Below are 20,923 nucleotides of genomic sequence, written 5' to 3' on the forward strand. Positions count from 1 at the left end.
AGGAAGTTGCTGCAGCAAAATTTTTGTCAAAGGTAGACTTGAAGAAGGGATACCATTAAATTCCTTTTACATGTAGAGCCACAGAGATATTTGCTTTTGTTACCCTACAAGGGCACTTTGAATACAAAGTGACCCTGTTTGGAATGAAAAATAATGGGGCATCTTTCCAGCACCTTGTAAAATGGTTAGTCAAGGAACTGCCTGATATCAGAGCATACTCAGATGATATAATTGTGTTTGCTGGATGACAGCACTGCAAACAACTAACCAGGATGTAACACTTTCAACCCATACTATACTACACATTATGGAAGAATGGACTGTACACAATCATGCATACCAACAACACTATACACTCTACAAAGAATTTGTGGGAAAACCCCATTACAGCCAAGGCATTCCCCAGGGGGAGAGGACTGCTTGGCCAGACAGTCTAGGGAACAACAACAACTCCATTACCAATTCATCATACATTCCATACAACACAGATTCACTTCTTTACTACAATCCGCCCCTTTCCCTAACACCATCAGTTGATTCTTCATTACCCTTCCATTCTATTTCCCATCCAGTACACATCCACTCCCTAAGAGGTAATTTCCCATTCCATTTCCTATCATTCAAAATCAAAAGTTATTCCAGCTACCATTCTATCCTATTCTGTCCCTTGGTAATACCTATTCAATTGACAGTCCATTCACATACTTCCTTTCAAGAGTAGTTGGTGAATGGAACCTACCATCACGAATGTTAATTTCCATTCACCTGTACTCTATCCATTCTTTTCAACCTCCTCTTGATCTGACCATTGACCAACCCCGTTCTACTCCATACCTCCTCAATCTCATGTTCGAGTTGCCTTATAGACTTCTCCAGGTCCTGGCGGTGTGAGAAAAGGGCATCAAGCTTGGCAGCCTCCCGATCATTAGCATCCTTAAGTTCCTTCCAATCTTCATCTACTTCAGCTTTCTCAGCATCAGTGTTGATCAAGTCGAGGAGCAGATTATAGTCAGCAAGTGTTCCCTGAAGCTCTGTAAGGTGGTCAAAGGGTATAACAACTAAAGAATCTGTATTGGGTCCTTCACATGATGGAAGGTGCTATGTTGGTTTATTGAGGATACTTCCATAGCGTCTCTATTTCTTCCTCAGCTTTAGTCTATCCCACAATACATCTACGCATCAGTTCAAGTAATTTAACATACCTGTGAGCTCCTGTGCAATCTCTTTGACACGTTTATCATATGTGAGGAAAGTTGACTGTTCTTGGTTCATGGAAGATATCTCATTGCTCAGACGCACTGTTTCTGTTCCAAGATCAGTTATCTTGGTCCTGATCAGGCCCATGAAGTAGCTCTTGTCCTGTACCTAAAGTAGTTGAATAAAGTGTGATTAGTAAGATGGCACAGGTGCGGAATGTGAACTGAATGACATTTATGGGAGTAGAGGGAAAATTAGTATGAAACAAACAAGAATAATAGTTAGAATAGGAGATGACACATCTAATCAAAAGCACATCTCTAAACACAACTTATACTAGTGGAGGTAAACCTAAATTTTCTGAACAGTGAGTCCAAACCATGAACCCTAACTTGACACAGAAGGATCATATGATCTTCTTCTACATGCTACATCAGCAAGATGGGAAAAACTACTGCACAGGTGTGATTGTGTTGGTTCAACTTCACCGGTGGCAGGATTCGAACCACCATCCCCTTGACCTTTGCTGCAAGTAACGATGCCCTTACCCACTTAGCCAGCAAGCTTCCCCAGAATTACAAGAGGTAATTTCCCTAACCTTTTGCATCTCCTGTCCCTGGTGTAATTTCCATATGATGTACCTGTAGTCTTGCTAGCCAAAGAGTATGACACATCTAGTCTTGTCAACTACATCTCTAACAAGAGATTCTCTTTTTTCTGGTCAATGATCTCTTTATAGGTTACTGCATCCCTTTTATCCTCACTTGGTGTTGAAATTCCCTCACTTTTTTCAATAGTATTGAGAGGACTTTATCTCTTATTTATCAGTTTCATTTTCCCTTTCCAGTCTAGCAATCTCTGCCTTCTTAGCCAGGCTCATTATTTTTTCTTGTTCAAACTTTTGCTCTAGGTCATGTAGTCTTGACTCATAGGAAGAATGTAAACCTCTCAATCATTTAAATTCCTTTTTTTTTCATGAAAGTGGCAGTTGCCGACATGACTGATGAGTTAAACACCATATGAGGACGGAGCCTTTATTTGTACGACGTTTCGCTTATTACAGCTTTTTCAAGTACTTGAAAAAGCTGTAATAGGCAAAACGTCGTACAAATAAAGGCTCCGTCCTCATATGGTGTTTAACTCATTTAAATTCCACTTACCTCCATGGAAGAGCTGCATCCACTTTGAAATCTAACTTTTTTCTTCAATTTTGTCCCTAGCACCACATCTATCAGTTTCCTCAATGAAATTTCTCATCCCTGCTTGTTGAAAACCCTTGAAATTTGCCATTTGTAGCATAAATACGAGGAAAAATATAATACTTTGTTATGTAAATAAACTAAAATTAATTCTGATTATTTTTTGTTTCCTATCATGAGTGATGTTGGAGATAAAAAAAGAAAGAAAAAAAAAATCACTATTTACCCTTACTAACTCTCTCTCAAATCTATAACCAGCACAGTTATGCCTCTTCAGTGACCTTGAGTGCCACTGCTTCCTTCCTCTCCACTCAACTGTCAATTAATCCCATGATGGGGCCTTTAGAAAATTAAATCTATGAGTGTCAATCTTCGGCTGTTGATCATCAGTCATCACTTGTTCAGGTCTCCACCCAGTATATGATTTGTTAAATCAATGAGTGGTTCAAGTTGGGGGTGTGTATCTGTCAAGTGTTGATGTGGTAGGTAGTAAGCAGATATCAATGATATATGTTGTTTTCTCTATTTGCATTTCAACGATAATTATTTCTACTATAGTGTCTGCAAGTAATTATTTAATTTCTTTTGTTTTGTTGGAGAATGGTATGACTTGTGTATACTAAGTGTCCACCTTTATTTTGTGTTTTGTCTTCTTTGTAGTGTAGCCTGTGAAGAATGGTAGTGAAGTCTGTGGTGAATGTGTTTTTGTAAGAACTGCAGCAGCCTTGTGTGTTTGCTTGTAATTCTATTGTTATTTATGATAAGTTTTGGGTGTTTTTTGTTGTGGATTTAGCTGTGTTGATGCAAAAGATCCAGTCTGTTGTGTTGTTTACTGATGGTGAGTGTGGTGCATTCTACAGAAACCCATGAGTGGCATCTGTTGCAGTGGAGAGTTGTATGTGCATATATGATGAATCTTCTGCATTTAAGGTAAATATGATGGCCTGGATTTGTTTCCATATTACTGGCTTGTAGATGTGGAAGGACAAGTGCTAGTGTGGTACTTTCCTTAGCAGAAAAAAGTGAAATATGTACAGGACAGAAGAAAGTTGAAGTATATTGTGAAGAGTGAGTGTTGAATATGTTCTGGAGACAGATACCAGCCCCTATGGGCTGCACCTTTGGTGGAGATAGGGGGTTGTGATCCACTCTTAGTGTTGGGTGGAAGCTTGGTTATACTCAGAAGGCATCGAGTCATTGGAGGTCCATCTTCTTTTCATTCCCTATATGTCACCTCTTGAAGGTGTAGTTCTTTGACACCTAGGTTAATATAATTAGCTAAATACTCATGGGGCCCTGTCTGTTTCCATCTGTCAAACCTGCAGCCATAATCCTACAGAGGAGTAAGGGCACCTCACATATTTGGAGTGTTCAAGTAACAAATGGTTAGGTTTTAAACTATAAAAGACAGATGGGATGGAATGAGTTTGGTCCATTACAGTAAAGCTTGCATAAGTAAGTAGCTTTTGCTTAAATAAGTACTTGCATGATACTACAGCATCAAAGAAATGAAAATCCATGAATATAGCTTTTTTCTTGTAAATTACAATTAGGTAATACATAAATGTATGTGTTCACTAAACTTACTTGCCGCTGGGGTCCCCTTGCTCCTGTCTTCATACCACTAAGTCCCTGCTGAGTGATAGGTCGTTCCACAACATTGATCTGTGAAGAAATAAAAGTCAGCCAACACTTCAGTTCCAGCATCAGCTATTAGATTCTGTACACAATGGGCAGCCATCTGAAACTTCTCAGTGAAGGTAGGCACCAAATCTTTAATACTAAAATATAGTATACAAGAACAGGAAGGAAGGAACTGAAAACAGATGGTCGATCAATCCACTCCCCCAAGTGTCTATTGTGGAAGTTTCAGAGCTCTCAGGTAATTGGCAACAGCTATTGGAAATGCCCACAAATCACTCAAAGAAGAGATATTATGTTGTTGTCTTGGTATGGCTAGAGGAGGCAATATAGGGTAAAATATTTGGTGTCTTCTGCGTGATGACTGCATTTGGGTAATTTTGCTTCCTTGCTAGTAAAGTAAGCACTCACTATACTGAATTTTGGCTACATTGAGTTTGTGAGACCTATTGACCAATTTTCTGATATAACAAAATAGGTTGGTATATGCTGTGCAAGGTTCAGTTATGATGGTGGGCGCATGAAAAAATTTAGTACATATGGTATGTACAATACATATTTTTGGCTATAATGACCAAAACTCCCCACCAACTAGTTTGATATATCAAGAGTTTACTATATTCTTTTAGAGATGGGTGGTGGCCTGAACATAGTCATACTAATGTGGGTCTTGTTTGCTGAAGGAGGGATTTCTCTGTAGGGCTGATGTTCAAGAGGGTATGGTTGAGTAGAGAGTTTGGTGGTCAGTTTTGGAGTGCTAATTTTGTGATCTGATAGATAACACATTTTTAGAGACAACTGAGTGCAAAAGAGACTTGGGAGTTCTAGTGAGTCCTGACCTTAAACTCAGGAAACAGTGGAATAGCCCCAGGAATAAAGCCATCTGAACATTAAGTTTCACTGCTAGAATGGTTACAAACAGAAGTGCAGAGGTAATTATCAAACACTATCTAGCATTAGTTAAACCCATCCTTGACTATGCGGTACAGTTTTGGTCTCTGTCTTAATGTATGGACATCAATTCACTAGAATCAGTAGAGAAGAATGACCAAAATGATACATGGGCTCAGAAATTTACCTTATGAAGAGAGGCTTAGGCACCTTAACTTACACTCTCTGGAAACATACAGAGTGCGTGGTGATCTAATAGAGGTGTTTAAGTGGATCAAAGGCTTTAACAAGGGTGACACAAACAAGGTCATCATATTAAGACAACAGGGCAGGACTCACAGTAATGGATTTAAACTGGACAAATTTAGATTTAAGAAGGAAATAGGCAAGAATTAGTTTACTAATAGGGTGGTCAACAAATAGAATAGACTTAGTAACCATATCTATGTTTTCAATTTTTTTGACAATTTGAAGACCTCAATTAGATTTCTCAATCTCTGGGTGGCAGTAAGTTGTAAGTCTTAGAGGAGAAAGATTGGAGGAAATGGATAGTTTTTAGTATTTGGGGTCTCATGCGACGAGAAATGGAGTACGAGTGGATGTAAATTGTAGTATGAGGAAAGCAAGTAACTAGGTGGAGATGAGGTGGGGAGTCTGTAAGGGGTGCAAGGAGATGATGGGAAGAGATTACTATGGTGTAGGGTTACTACTACCAACCATTCATAAAGATCAGGTGTGCACAGAGATATGTGATTAGATGTGTAGGTCAGTGTTTGGAGTACTAAAGCTTCCATTACACTTAAATGTATACATTTTTACATACACCACATAAAGTAAGAATTTCTTGCAAATCTGCAGTGTCATTATATAGTGAATAAATGAAATGGGAATTTGAAATAATATAAATAATAGTATCTATAATGTTCTTTATTCCTACTCCAAAACAAGAGCAATATCATGAATACAATTCTGATTGACAAATAAGATGAACATGTAACACACTTCTTCCCTTTACTCCTTTTTATTCATTTCAAATGATAACAAACATCTTTTAATTTAGTTTGTCCTAGATGTTTATCCTATAACAATAGAATGCAGAAGATTGCTCATAAAAAAATAAAACCTAAATAACAACAAAATGTTAACATACTGGAGTATTGAAGCCAATGCCAGTTGCCACTCCTGTTCTGGTTCCTGGCCGCTGCATGGCAGCGGTGGAAATAAGTCGAGAGGCTGTTCCAGGTGCACCACGAAGGGCAGCACTGACAGGGCGGGCCGTAACAGGTCGTCCAGATGTAGTGGGGCGTCCAGCCCCCTCAGGCTGTGAGAAAATGATAAAAAGAGTGTGAGGAAGGACAGCTAACTTGATCACCCAATAGCTTTTTTTCCCCTTACAAGGGAAGTAGCCAAAAAACAAAGACATAAAAATCACTCCCACCCATTCCATCCCCAACATAAAATACTCCACTCCCATCCACCCTCTTCCCTCCCTCTTATCTTGGCACCTTCTGGATGACGGGTCATCCCTGCATCTTGCCCACTGCCCTGGGTCAGAAGCAGTGTCGCAAGACACAGCACATCCACAGCATGGCCGCTTCATTAAATCAGCAACCCCTCCTCTCTGTCCCTTCATGCAGAAAAGGAGAAGATGTGGAGAAATCCCTTCGGGCTGCGTCAGTTTATTTCTCACACATACTCCCTCACCCCATCCCCCACCCATTCCTCCTTATGCATCACAGCATCATCCATACACAACCATTCTCCCCTATCTTCTGTCCTCTCCCATCCTTCCTCAACAGACATTCCCCTCTTTCCCAATGCCCCTTTTACCCCATCCATCCATCTCATCCTAGGATGCCCCCTCACATTCACTCCTTCCACCTCTGCCTTCCACACCTCTTTTACTAGTCTTTCTTCACTCATTCTTTCCATGTGCCCAAACCATCCTAATACTCTTTCATCAACCCTATTTCCCAACTCCCTTTCCACACCCATTCTCCTCCTCACCACCTCATTTCTCACACTATCTAGCCTAGCAACCCCTGTCATACTTCTCAGGCACCTCTTTTCAAACACATTCAAACTCCTCTTCTCTTATGTTCCATGTTTCTGCCCCATACAATGCTGTTGGCACAATCACTCCTTCCTACAATCTCCTCTTACCATCCATTCCCAAATGTCTATTTCTCATTAAACTTTTTAATCCACCAAGGCATTTACTCACTTCTCTCAATCTACATTCTACCTCCACCTCCACTCCTCCCTTTCCTGCCACATTCGCACCCAAGTGTCTAAAACTATCCATTTCCTCCAGTCTCTCTCCCTTAATACTCACTTCCAGTCTGCTGCCACTTTCTCCCCTTGTACATCTCATCACCTTACTTTTACCCACATTTATCTTCAACTTCCTTCTTTTGCACACCTTCCCAAACTCTGTCACTAACTTCCTCAATCCCTCCTCTGAACCTGCTACAAGCACAGTATTGTCACCAAATAACAACTGGCTTATCTCCCACTTTTCTCCATTTTCTTTAACCATCTCCAACCCCTGACCCATTACCCTTGCCTTTACCTCAAACCACTCACTCTCTCCATTTCTAATCCTAACACATGCTCTACCACTCTCATAAAAACTCTTGACTGATCTTAAAAGCTTTCCTCCTATCCCATATTTGCAATACCTCCCAAAGTGCCTTCCTATTTCCCTGTCATAAGCCTTTTCCAGATCTGTAAAAGCCAAAAAAAAAAACATCCTTACCTTTTCCTAAAGCTTTCTCACATATCTGTCTTACCATAGAAATCTGATCTACGCAACCCCTACCTGCCCTAAACCCACACTGTTCCTCACCAATTACTCCCTCTGTTCCTCTCCTAATCCTCTCAATCAAGACCTTCCCATAAGCCTTCCCAACTAAACTTAACAAGCTGATCCCTCTGAAACTACTACACTCACACTTGTCCCCTTTTCCCTTGTAAAGTGGAACTATACAGGCACTCCTTCAGTCCTCCAGCACTCTACCCTCTCTTAAACAAACATTAAACAACCTCACCAGCCAGTTCACCATCACTGTACCTCCTTTTTTCAGACATTCTGCATGACATCTATCCAACCCAGGTGCCTTACCTGCTCTCATCATCTTAACAACTGCCGTCACTTCACAATAGAATAAATAAATAAAATAGTAGTATTCAATGTCACTTTTACAAAGCTACAGAGGGAAATGCAAATTTACTGACCCTCCGCTCCCTGAAGGAGGCTGTTCCCTGTCTGCCTGTTTCTGGTCGTTCCAACATGCTTCCTGTTCGTGAAGGTGGCCGGTCAACTCCTTTCATGCTACCACTGTTCTCTACACTTTCCTTTAAGATACCAGAGTTACCTGATTTTGGAGAAAGGAAAGAAAAATTAGAAGAAAGGTAAAGTATAATTAGTCAGTCAATCCAATCCCCTGGTTCTCTTGGAATTGACTCATAGCTATCATAAAACTGGCCACAGCCAAAGGCCCATCCTGTATGTCACCTGATGAAGAGACTTTGTATTACTGTCTGGAAAGACTGAATATAAGACTATGCAGTATAAAGGGCTTTGTCTTTGGTGTGGTCATTCATTCATTTATACCTTGTCACAGTATATGTTAATTCACTCAAAACCTGCAGAATTTGTGGTCAGGAGATCCAAGTCTAATATTGGTGTGCTGAATGGTCTTTTAAAACATGGTCCATCATCTGGTCAGCTGCTCCACAGGCACATGCTGCAGACTCACCCTGGCCCAATTTGACAATTTTTCTCCCTAAGTGTAATCCTTAATGTGTGGGCTGAAGGACATGTTCAAAACAAAAGTGAGGTCCAGTATTCTAGGGCTCTTGTCCAATGGAAGGAGTTAGTTATTGAATTTCACTGCTGGATGTTTCTTTAATTGGTGGTTTTCTGTGGTGACCACAGAAACATGTAATAAAAATGTGAAGCAGTAAAAAACATAAAAAACTCAAAATCTAATCATCCCACCATCCATGAAGCAGTTGAAATCCAATGGCAAATGCCATCACTTAAGCAGAAATGCAATATCATCACTAAACACTTCTCCATAAGAAGTTTAAAATTTTCTGAAGCCATTCTTTCTATGAAAACTTTAAATATCTATTGTATAGTAAACCATCACTATATTAACTGAATTGGGGGGAAACCATGGTCTATAAAGTTGACAGTGTTATTTACAATAGTTGGATTTCCCCTTCACATACCGGACAAAGTTGGGTATATGAAGAGGAAGTTCAGTATTCAAAAGTGGACCTCAAATAATATAAATTTTGGTAAATCATACATTGGATGTACATTTTACAGTATATTTTGCATTGTGTATGTGTGTGTGAGGTGTATGTGCTGCACTCACCTCCCACTAGTTTGCTCCCTCTCTTACTCACTCCCTTTCTCCCTTACCACTGCCTTCTGAATGTTCCAGCGCATATATAGATCTTTGTTTGATTTATCAGATGGATGGTTGGTAGGCCATATTGGGGTAGATAAATAAAAAAAATTGCTGTAACAGGGTTTGTAATAATGAGGGTTCACTGTATTCATAAACAAAAATGAGTAAAAGAAATAAAAGTTTAATACAATTATGTAAAAAGTTTGTGGCATCTTTAATAATAATTTATCTCCAATTATTTTTAACATTGTATTGTAACTAATAACAGAAATTTAAGAATATGGAATCTTACATACCATATATACACATGTAAAAGTCTAATATTTTAGACCAATTTTTAAGGTCAAATTTATGGGGTTGACTATTACATGGACACTACTTTTGAGAGCCTGAAATTCAAGCTAAATTCCAAAATATCATATCTGTAGCAGAAGTCCAATTGATCTCTGAGCAAATAAAAAAAAAAATTAAGTACAATAATATGACCAATTCCATGAATCAAACCACATGACCTAGTAAATAAAAAGTCCATTAACACAGCTGTATAGCTCTTATTAATATTCACACTTTCTCTTTTATTTAAGGAAGCTCGCTGGCTGAGCGGGTTAGTGCATTGTTACTTGTGGCGAAGGTTGAGGGGATGGCAGTTCGAATCCTGCCACTGGTGAAGTTGAACCAAGGACATGGTTCATTAAATTCCACGCTACAAAGTCCTCTGTGAGGGGCACTGCCCTAGCCTTCCACTAAGGGGGAGTTTGTGACATTAAACCATATCATCATCTTTTATTTATATCCATCCAATTTGATGCACTAACTTATTGAAATAAATTTCCATCTCATAATTATTGTATATTACCATCAGTACTATTTCTACCTGACACAGGAATGCTACTACTTATGGTAATACTATGCATACACCTGATACCTACTTGATGTATTTCATGTCATACCTCTCCAAAAACATTATTTTCATATTTATGATTAAAATCATGCTCATCGCAGACATTTACCTAATTGTAGTACACTAGAATGGAGCAATGTTCATTGGGTCCTGTCTCCTAATCTCCAATTTAAGATAACTAGCCTCAAATTCATATGCAACTCTAGCTTCATCTATATCCTTGATTTCCAATTGTCATGTTCAGATCTGAATTCTTGTATTGTTTCAGCTTGGCCTAATCACCTTAATTAACCTTGAAGAATCCTTCCACTCCACCACACACCTATCTCTTCACTTACTAGTATAGCCACCCTTCTCTCCCTTGTCCTCTCTTCACTCCTGACACCCTTCCTACTACACTCCCAAACTCAAACTCAGCCCTCCCTTTCAACTTAGTTTCACTCAATGCCAACACATCCATCTTCCTTCTCACAAACATACTGCCTATCTCTTCCCTTTAACTCTCATCTGTACTACACCCATGCACATTAAAGACCCAAACCTTAGGGTTCTGGTTGGAAAGCTCTTTCTAGACTCTCTTATGCCTTGACATTTTTTAGTAATATACCCTTTAGGGCTACAGAGAGTAGGATGCCTAGTCATCTTCTGTCCTGTTTTAGCCGCCTTTCACGACTCAGGTGGGAACACTCAGAGGCAGTATTTGTTCTCCCCTACCACAGAGTTTAAGGCAAAAGTACAGTATCTAAATTCATATCAGATGTTTTAAGAAGTTTATCTGACCACTTAGTGGTATCTTTGTACAAAAACGAATGATGACCATTTATCTGCACAAGTCCAGAATTATGCCTAGCAGTGCAATATTTGACTACAGTAGGCCTACTAGTAATGTTCAAACCTGGGGTTGCATTATATATGAGGTATACACAAAAAAATCAGGGGTCACAATATAAAAGAAATCAGTTTACACACGAGTATATATGGTATTCCAAAAGTGGGAAAGCTTGACATCCATTATCTAGAGTGTTTTTCAGTTGTCTTTTTTGCCAACCTGGCAGGTGGCACATCCAAAGTTGGATTAGTGATATTTCTCAAGGATGCTGATGGAGGGAGATGTCCTCTGTTCTGATAAACTAGATGAACAAGACAATGTCAAGTTTACATTACCTACTAAGACACTGGCATTAAGTGTGCCAAAGCTGCTGTCTACCTTGCCAGTACACTGAGTTATTTGTAGGTAGTAGGTATAGAGTCAGGGGTTATGTGGACAACAAGTCTCATAGAAGCTCTCCATTCATGCAAGAAAGTGGATGACAGACAATTATGGATCGATATTGTAGTGTTGCAAGAGATGTTAAGAGGAGAGAAATTGATGAGGTTTCCTGGGTGAATGCCTCACAGCAGCTGGCTGACTGCTTGACGAAGAGAGGAGCTTCATCCAAGTGACTATGTTTAGCAGTCAGCGGAGACTAAAAGATTTTTGCATATGAACCCCATGTAAGCTTGGCAGTCATCTACCCTACAAGTGTTAAAAGAGAAGAGACTGAGAGTGTTGGTATTAGTGAGCCTATATTCAGTGGTGTATGTAGATATTGGTCATGGCAATGACATCACCATGACTTTTGGATCTGGAACAATCACAAACTAACACACCTGGGGCATACAGTTGGCAAGGTTAGGTTGTGAGGAGACAGTGCCCAGTGTCGGTTGTTTATATGCAGGTATGTGTTTTGGGCCTCCACTGTTTATCATATACTTAATACATATATAACTCTCATGACCTTCATTAAATACACAATGTTGTCAATTTGCATCACTGTCTGTTGACAATCTTGTAATGCACATTCAATTACAACTTATTCTTCTGACCATATACATTTCATTTTCCTCAACCTTAACCTCTGTCCCTAAACTTAAGATTAAGGCTCAGTCACACTAATCTGTTTTCAGAGATACATTAGATAGCATGATGTCATCTGTGATAACAAATAAATAGGTGGCCGTGAAATTAGAAGAGTTGGTTTGGAATTTATCAGTCTGGCATGTGGAGGATAAACTTTTTCATGGGTGGAGATATCTAATGAACACAGACAGGTGGAAGGATATTGTAATCAGTGATGCTACACTGTCTGATGGATCAGTCCCATACTCTCCTATACAAAACAATATAAGAATAAAGAGTGGTGCTACATTAAAAATAGCCATTTTGTATTCATGAATTGAGGACAATATTCCATGCCTAGTCCTGACACAAGTACTTGGTAAAATAAAAAATTTCCCTGAAGTTAAGAGTGGGAAAATATACAAGTTGTGCAAAGATTTCAGAGGATTATAACAACACAGAAAAAATGGGTTATGACTTATGACAAGAAAAATAGTAAGTTCACACAGTGCCAAAGCTGATACAATTCTCTTGCGTGTTCAAACAGCCAAAGTGTGGCAGATGTCAGTGACTGCCAGAATATTGAAACCAGGCGACCCATGTTTACCTGAGATGCGAGGCTCGGGTTCTCAAGATGTAGAGCTGCAGGAAATGCTGGTCCTCGAGTATTTACCTAGTTGTATTTACCTAGTTGTATTTTACGGGAAGGGGAGCTATGCTCGTGGGGTCCCGTCTTCATATCTCATTTTATCTAAACTATTTTTAAATTCATGTATTGTTTTTGCACACACCACTTTCTCATCTAACTTGTTCCAACTGTCTATTACTCTGTGAGGAAAGCTGTTCTTTTTCAAATATCTTCTATAGCTGTCTTTTTTTATTTTCTTTCCGTTTCCTCTTGTATTTCTGTCATCCCATTTTATCAGATTCTCTCTATCAGTAATTTCTATGCCTTTCATGATTCTGTAAATAGCTATCAAATCTCCTCTCTCTCTTCTTTGCTCTAGTGTCTGTAGTTTAAGTTTTTGTAGTCTCTCTTCATATGATAGTTTTGAGAGTGTTGGTGCCAATTTTGTAATTGCTCTTTGTATTCTTTCAAGATTTTTTATACATTTTTTTGTACTTGGTGACCATATCGTTGCTGCATATTCCAATCTTGGTCTTATCAGGGTGATTAGGATTTTCCTCACCATTTCTTCATCCAGGTATGTAAATGCCACTTTGATTGTTCTTATTAAATTATAAGTTTCTCCAAAAATCTTATTTACATGTTTCTCAGGTGACATATTATTCATAACAATGACTCCCAGGTCCTTCTCATTTTCTACTTTTTTTATTCCTTCTTCTCCCAAATTATATGATCCTGTTATTCTGTTTTTGCTTTTTCCAAATTCCATTATACTACACTTTTTTGTATTGAACTCCATCTCCCACTTCCTACTCCATTCTTGTACTTTATTTAGATCTCTCTGTAGTGATTCACAATCTTCTTCAGTTTTCACTCTTTTCAGTAGTTTTGCATCATCTGCAAAGAAGCTCATATAGCTTTCAATTCCTTCATCCATATCATTAATATATATAGCAAACATTATTGGGGCCAGAACTGTTCCCTGCGGGACACCGCTTATTACTTCATTCCATTTTGAATGCTGATCTCTTATCACTACTCTCATTTTTCTTTCTTGCAAAAAGTCTTCCATCCAATTTAGTAATTTACCTTGTATTCCTCCTTCATATTCTAATTTCTTAAGCAGCTTCTTATGTGGTACTTTGTCAAAAGCTTTTTTTAGGTCTAGAAATGCACAATCAGCCCATCCATCTCTTTCTTGTATTATATCTATTAGCCTTGAATAGAAACATATTAAATTGGTGACGCATGATCGTCCTTGTCTGAATCCAAATTGCCTTGGATTTAGTACGTTGTTTTTTTCCAAGTATTTTACCCATCTACTTTTGATAATTCTTTCACAAATTTTTGCTATTGTACTTGTTAGAGAGACTGGTCTATAGTTGGTAGGTTCTTCTTTATTTCCTCCTTTATATATAGGTACTATATTTGCTTTTTTCCAATCTTCTGGAACTTTTCCTTCTTTTAAGGAACTGCTTATTATGCTATGTATTTTGTCTGCCAGTTCATTCCTGCATTCTTTCAGAATCCAGTTTGCTATTTCATCTGGCCCATGCGATTTTCTGACATCAAAATTACCCAAGTGTGTCAATATTTCATTCTTTGTTACTTCTATTTCTTCCCTAGGGGGGACTTTTTCTTTCCACTCAATCTCTTCAGGTTGTATGTTCTCCCTTGTAAACACCGATTTAAAATGATTCTTCATAATTTCTGCCATTTCCACTTCCTCAGTGTATTCAACTCCTCCTTGTCTTAATTTCTCCAAGTCTTGTTTGTTTTTCAGTTTATTGTTTACAAATCTGTAGAATAGTTTTGGTTGATCTTTACACTTTTCTATAACATCTTTTTCATATTTTCTTTTTTCTTCTCTGCACTTTTGTACATATTCATTTCTATAACCAGTATATATTTTCCATTTTTCAGGTCTTCTGTCTTTTTTCCATCTGGTCCAGGCTTTGTCTCTTTTGTCTTTTAACTCCCTACAACTTTTGTTGTACCAGCATTTTACATATTCTTTTTCTTGTTTTTGTCTTGGGACATACTTTTCCACTCCTTTTTTGTAAATTTTTGTCAAAATATTCCATTTCTCTTCCACTGATGTTTCTTCTTTGTATATTTCTTCCCAGTTTTCTTGTTGGAAGAATTCTCTTATTTTATCAAAGTTTGTTTTTTCATACATCATTCTTCCTTTTCTATATTGTTCATTTCTTTTCATATATTTTTCTTCATTAAGTTCCAGTTCAATCAATATGTGGTCACTTTTACCTATTGGTGTTTTATATTCAATCTTGTCCACTATTCTAGGTTCAGATGTAATTATTACGTCTAGCCTCGATGGTTCTTCTTCATTTCTATACCTAGTGTTCTCTTGTATCCATTGTGTCATTGAATGGTCAGTAATCATCTCAAGTAGAGCATTTCCCCATGAGTCATCACCACTCTTTACTGTCATTTCTTCCCAGCAGATTTCTTTGCAATTAAAGTCGCCCATCATAACTATTCTTCCTCCGTCTTCCATTATTTTAGTTAATGCTATCTTTGTGTCCTCTAACATACTTTTATGTTCACTCTCCTCCCATGAGGCTGTTTTCGGAGGCACATAATTGATCACAAATTTTCTGCTCTTCTTATCTCGGTCTTCCACTTCTATCATAATCATCTCTACTGTATTCTTTCCATATATGACACCTTTCACGTTTATATCCTTCTTAGTCAGGAACATAACTCCACCCCCTTGTTTTTTCTCTCTGTTTCTAATCCAATAATTGTATGCATCATGTCCTACACTGTTGGGTGGTAGTGGGCCTTTTAATTTTGTTTCTACAATTCCCATTATGTCCGGTTCTTTTTCTTTCAAATAATCATTCAGTTCATTCAATCCTGTTATCAATCCATCTATATTTGTGTAAGACGCTCTTAGTTTTCTGCCACTTCCATTGTGTTCTCTGTTTCCCTTTTGTTTTTCTCTTGTATGTCGAACTGCTTTATTTTCATGTTCACTACTCTCCAATAGAATCTCTCTTTCTCTGACTCCGTTCTTTCCTCGTTTTTTGCCTTAGCTTCAAGTCTTTTCTGCTTTTCTGCCTCTCTTTCCTCCTTATTCATTTCTCTTTTTATCCATACCTTTTTATATTGATCCTTTGTTGCTAGTTTCCCTGTTTTGGATAGAATTTTCTCTGCCGTTGTTTGTGACCTAAATTTAATCTTAATTGGTCTGGTCTTATCTGTACTATATTTTTCGAGTCTGAATTTTTCCTCAATTTCCTTTATAATTTCTGGTTCATCTTCCTGGACTAATTTTAATAAACTGCTTACTCTTTCATTTTCCTCTTTGATTCTTGCGGTTCTATCTGGGTTATGTTTCTCTTCCATTCCTAATATAATTATACATTTCTTTTTGTCAGCTAATTCTCTTACTATATTCTCCTTCTGTCTCATCACTTTAATAACTGAGTCTTCATTATGTTCTTTCAATTGCTGTTTGACTATGTCAGTGAATGAAACCTTATTCCCTTCTTGGGTTGTTCTCCAATTTTTAGCTTCTTTAGCTATTGTGTCTCTGTTTTCATTACTATTCTTCTTCAATTTCTCATTCTCCTCCTTTACATTTCCTAACTGTCTTTTTAGGTCCTCTATTTCTTCAGTTAAGTTTCTGTTTGCCTTCTCTAGTTGTTCCAACCTTTCAATTCTCTGGAAAATGGAGTCAACATTACCTAACTTACGTTCCAAGTCCTCGATCACCTTATCAACTCTCTCCTCTAGTCTTATCAGTCGGGGGGGGGGGGTTGTGTCCCCCCCACCCTCTTTAAATCCCTGGAACATATTCTCGTCACTTTCTACTGTATTGCTCCTCTCTATACTTCTAATCTTTACATTTTTATTAGACATTTCATCATCGCTCAGTCTCTTGTTTACCTTTCGCTTGTCTGGCTGGGCCAAGTCTACTCCCTCCTCATTTCCTTCCATTTCCCTCAGTAATCCCTCCCCGTTTCCTCTTTCCCTACTTTCCCACTACTCCACGAGCAATTTCCCCCCCACCCTGTAAAAACACTAGGCACTTCTCTTTGCGTTGGGATCCACAGACTTCAGTTTTCTTCAGAACGTCATCCAAGCCGTCCATTCGCTGAAGTATTTACCTAGTTGTACCTAGTTGTATTTTACGGGAAGGGGAGCTATGCTCGTGGGGTCCCGTCTTCATATCTCATTTTATCTAAACTATTTTTAAATTCATGTATTGTTTTTGCACACACCACTTTCTCATCTAACTTGTTCCAACTGTCTATTGCTCTGTGAGGAAAGCTGTTCTTTTTCAAATCTCTTCTATAGCTGTCTTTTTTTATTTTCTTTCCGTGTCCTCTTGTATTTCTGTCATCCCATTTTATCAGATTCTCTCTATCAGTAATTTCTATGCCTTTCATGATTCTGTAAATAGCTATCAAATCTCCTCTCTCTCTTCTTTGCTCTAGTGTCTGTAGTTTAAGTTTTTGTAGTCTCTCTTCATATGATAGTTTTGAGAGTGTTGGTGCCAATTTTGTAATTGCTCTTTGTATTCTTTCAAGTTTTTTTATACATTTTTTTGTACTTGGTGACCATATCGTTGCTGCATATTCCAATCTTGGTCTTATCAGGGTGATTAGGATTTTCCTCACCATTTCTTCATCCAGGTATGTAAATGCCACTTTGATTGTTCTTATTAAATTATAGGTTTCTCCAAAAATCTTATTTATATGTTTCTCAGGTGACATATTATTCATAACAATGACTCCCAGGTCCTTCTCATTTTCTACTTTTTTTATTCCTTCTTCTCCCAAATTATATGATCCTGTTATTCTGTTTTTGCTTTTTCCAAATTCCATTATACTACACTTTTTTGTATTGAACTCCATCTCCCACTTCCTACTCCATTCTTGTACTTTATTTAGATCTCTCTGTAGTGATTCACAATCTTCTTCAGTTTTCACTCTTTTCAGTAATTTTGCATCATCTGCAAAGAAGCTCATATAGCTTTCAATTCCTTCATCCATATCATTAATATATATAGCAAACATTATTGGGGCCAGAACTGTTCCCTGCGGGACACCGCTTATTACTTCATTCCATTTTGAGTGCTGATCTCTTATCACTACTCTCATTTTTCTTTCTTGCAAAAAGTCTTCCATCCAATTTAGCAATTTACCTTGTATTCCTCCTTCATATTCTAATTTCTTAAGCAGCTTCTTATGTGGTACTTTGTCAAAAGCTTTTTTTAGGTCTAGAAATGCACAATCAGCCCATCCATCTCTTTCTTGTATTATATCTATTAGCCTTGAATAGAAACATATTAAATTGGTGACGCATGATCGTCCTTGTCTGAATCCAAATTGCCTTGGATTTAGTACGTTGTTTTTTTCCAAGTATTTTACCCATCTACTTTTGATAATTCTTTCACAAATTTTTGCTATTGTACTTGTTAGAGAGACTGGTCTATAGTTGGTAGGTTCTTCTTTATTTCCTCCTTTATATATAGGTACTATATTTGCTTTTTTCCAATCTTCTGGAACTTTTCCTTCTTTTAAGGAACTGCTTATTATGCTATGTATTTTGTCTGCCAGTTCATTCCTGCATTCTTTCAGAATCCAGTTTGCTATTTCATCTGGCCCATGCGATTTTCTGACATCAAAATTACCCAAGTGTGTCAATATTTCATTCTTTGTTACTTCTATTTCTTCCACAGGGGGGACTTTTTCTTTCCACTCAATCTCTTCAGGTTGTATATTTTCCCTTGTAAACACTGATTTAAAATGTTTGTTCATAATTTCTGCCATTTCCATTTCCTCAGTGTATTCAACTCCTCCTTGTCTCAATTTCTCCAAGTCTTGTTTGTTTTTCAGTTTATTGTTTACAAATCTGTAGAATAGTTTTGGTTGATCTTTACACTTTTCTATAACATCTTTTTCATATTTTCTTTTTTTCTCTCTGCACTTTTGTACATATTCATTTCTATAACCAGTATATATTTTCCATTTTTCAGGTCTTCTGTCTTTTTTCCATCTGGTCCAGGCTTTGTCTCTTTTGTCTTTTAACTCCCTACAACTTTTGTTGTACCAGCATTTTACATATTCTTTTTCTTGTTTTTGTCTTGGGACATACTTTTCCACTCCTTTTTTGTAAATTTTTGTCAAAATATTCCATTTCTCTTCCACTGATGTTTCTTCTTTGTATATTTCTTCCCAGTTTTCTTGTTGGAAGAATTCTCTTATTTTATCAAAGTTTGTTTTTTCATACATCATTCTTCCTTTTCTATATTGTTCATTTCTTTTCATATATTTTTCTTCATTAAGTTCCAGTTCAATCAATATGTGGTCACTTTTACCTATTGGTGTTTTATATTCAATCCTGTCCACTATTCTAGGTTCAGATGTAATTATTAAGTCTAGCCTCGATGGTTCTTCTTCATTTCTATACCTAGTGTTCTCTTGTATCCATTGTGTCATTGAATGGTCAGTAATCATCTCAAGTAGAGCATTTCCCCATGAGTCATCACCACTCTTTACTGTCATTTCTTCCCAGCAGATTTCTTTGCAATTAAAGTCGCCCATCATAACTATTCTTCCTCCGTCTTCCATTATTTTAGTTAATGCTATCTTTGTGTCCTCTAACATACTTTTATGTTCACTCTCCTCCCATGAGGCTGTTTTCGGAGGCACATAATTGATCACAAATTTTCTGCTCTTCTTATCTCGGTCTTCCACTTCTATCATAATCATCTCTACTGTATTCTTTCCATATATGACACCTTTCACGTTTATATCCTTCTTAGTCAGGAACATAACTCCACCCCCTTGTTTTTTCTCTCTGTTTCTAATCCAATAATTGTATGCATCATGTCCTACACTGTTGGGTGGTAGTGGGCCTTTTAATTTTGTTTCTACAATTCCCATTATGTCCGGTTCTTTTTCTTTCAAATAATCATTCAGTTCATTCAATCCTGTTATCAATCCATCTATATTTGTGTAAGACGCTCTTAGTTTTCTGCCACTTCCATTGTGTTCTCTGTTTCCCTTATGTTTTTCTTTAGTATGTCGAACTGCTTTATTTTCATGTTCACTACTCTCCAATAGAATCTCTCTTTCTCTGACTCCGTTCTTTCCTCGTTTTTTGCCTTAGCTTCAAGTCTTTTCTGCTTTTCTGCCTCTCTTTCCTCCTTATTCATTTCTCTTTTTATCCATACCTTTTTATATTGATCATTTGTTGCTAGTTTCCCTGTTTTGGATAGAATTTTCTCTGCCGTTGTTTGTGACCTAAATTTAATCTTAATTGGTCTGGTCTTATCTGTACTATATTTTTCGAGTCTGAATTTTTCCTCAATTTCCTTTATAATTTCTGGTTCATCTTCCTGGACTAATTTTAATAAACTGCTTACTCTTTCATTTTCCTCCTTGATTCTTGCGTTTATATCTGGGTTATGTTTCTCTTCTATTCCTAATATAATTATACATTTCTTTTTGTCAGCTAATTCTCTTACTATATTCTCCTTCTGTCTCATCACTTTAATAACTGAGTCTTCATTATGTTCTTTCAATTGCTGTTTGACTATGTCAGTGAATGAAACCTTATTCCCTTCTTGGGTTGTTCTCCAATTTTTAGCTTCTTTAGCTATTGTGTCTCTGTTTTCATTACTATTCTTCTTCAATTTCTCATTCTCCTCCTTTACATTTCCTAACTGTCTTTTTAGGTCCTCTATTTCTTCAGTTAAGTTTCTGTTTGCCTTCTCTAGTTGTTCCAACCTTTCAATTCTCTGGAAAATGGAGTCAACATTACCTAACTTACGTTCCAAGTCCTCGATCACCTTATCAACTCTCTCCTCTAGTCTTATCAGTCGGGGGGGGGGGGGTTGTGTCCCCCCCACCCTCTTTAAATCCCTGGAACATATTCTCGTCACTTTCTACTGTATTGCTCCTCTCTATACTTCTAATCTTTACATTTTTATTAGACATTTCATCATCGCTCAGTCTCTTGTTTACCTTTCGCTTGTCTGGCTGGGCCAAGTCTACTCCCTCCTCATTTCCTTCCATTTCCCTCTGTAATCCCTTCCCGTTTCCTCTTTCCCTACTTTCCCACTACTCCACGAGCAATTTCCCCCCCACCCTGTAAAAACACTAGGCACTTCTCTTTGCGTTGGGA

At 37.7% G+C, this 20,923-nt stretch overlaps 1 protein-coding gene across 3 annotated transcripts in view; it reads right to left on the minus strand.

Moving 5' to 3' along the window:
* The window catches only part of LOC143034431 (intraflagellar transport protein 74 homolog), a 52,627-nt gene that overhangs the window by 18,289 nt on the left and 13,415 nt on the right, over positions 1-20,923 (minus strand). For all 3 annotated transcript variants that reach the window (XM_076200475.1, XM_076200476.1, XM_076200474.1), the window contains 5 exons: positions 8,166-8,305; positions 6,079-6,249; positions 3,984-4,061; positions 1,203-1,365; positions 835-1,031 (listed from right to left, as the gene is read on the minus strand). In XM_076200475.1, coding sequence (XP_076056590.1) covers positions 835-1,031; positions 1,203-1,365; positions 3,984-4,061; positions 6,079-6,249; positions 8,166-8,261 — 705 coding nt within the window. In that variant the 5' untranslated portion in view covers positions 8,262-8,305. The remainder of the gene's footprint in view (positions 1-834; positions 1,032-1,202; positions 1,366-3,983; positions 4,062-6,078; positions 6,250-8,165; positions 8,306-20,923) is intronic.

Source organism: Oratosquilla oratoria, chromosome 17, assembly GCF_046742065.1.
Source record: "Oratosquilla oratoria isolate Oo_2021 chromosome 17, ASM4674206v1, whole genome shotgun sequence".
Lineage (NCBI taxonomy): Eukaryota > Metazoa > Arthropoda > Malacostraca > Stomatopoda > Squillidae > Oratosquilla > Oratosquilla oratoria.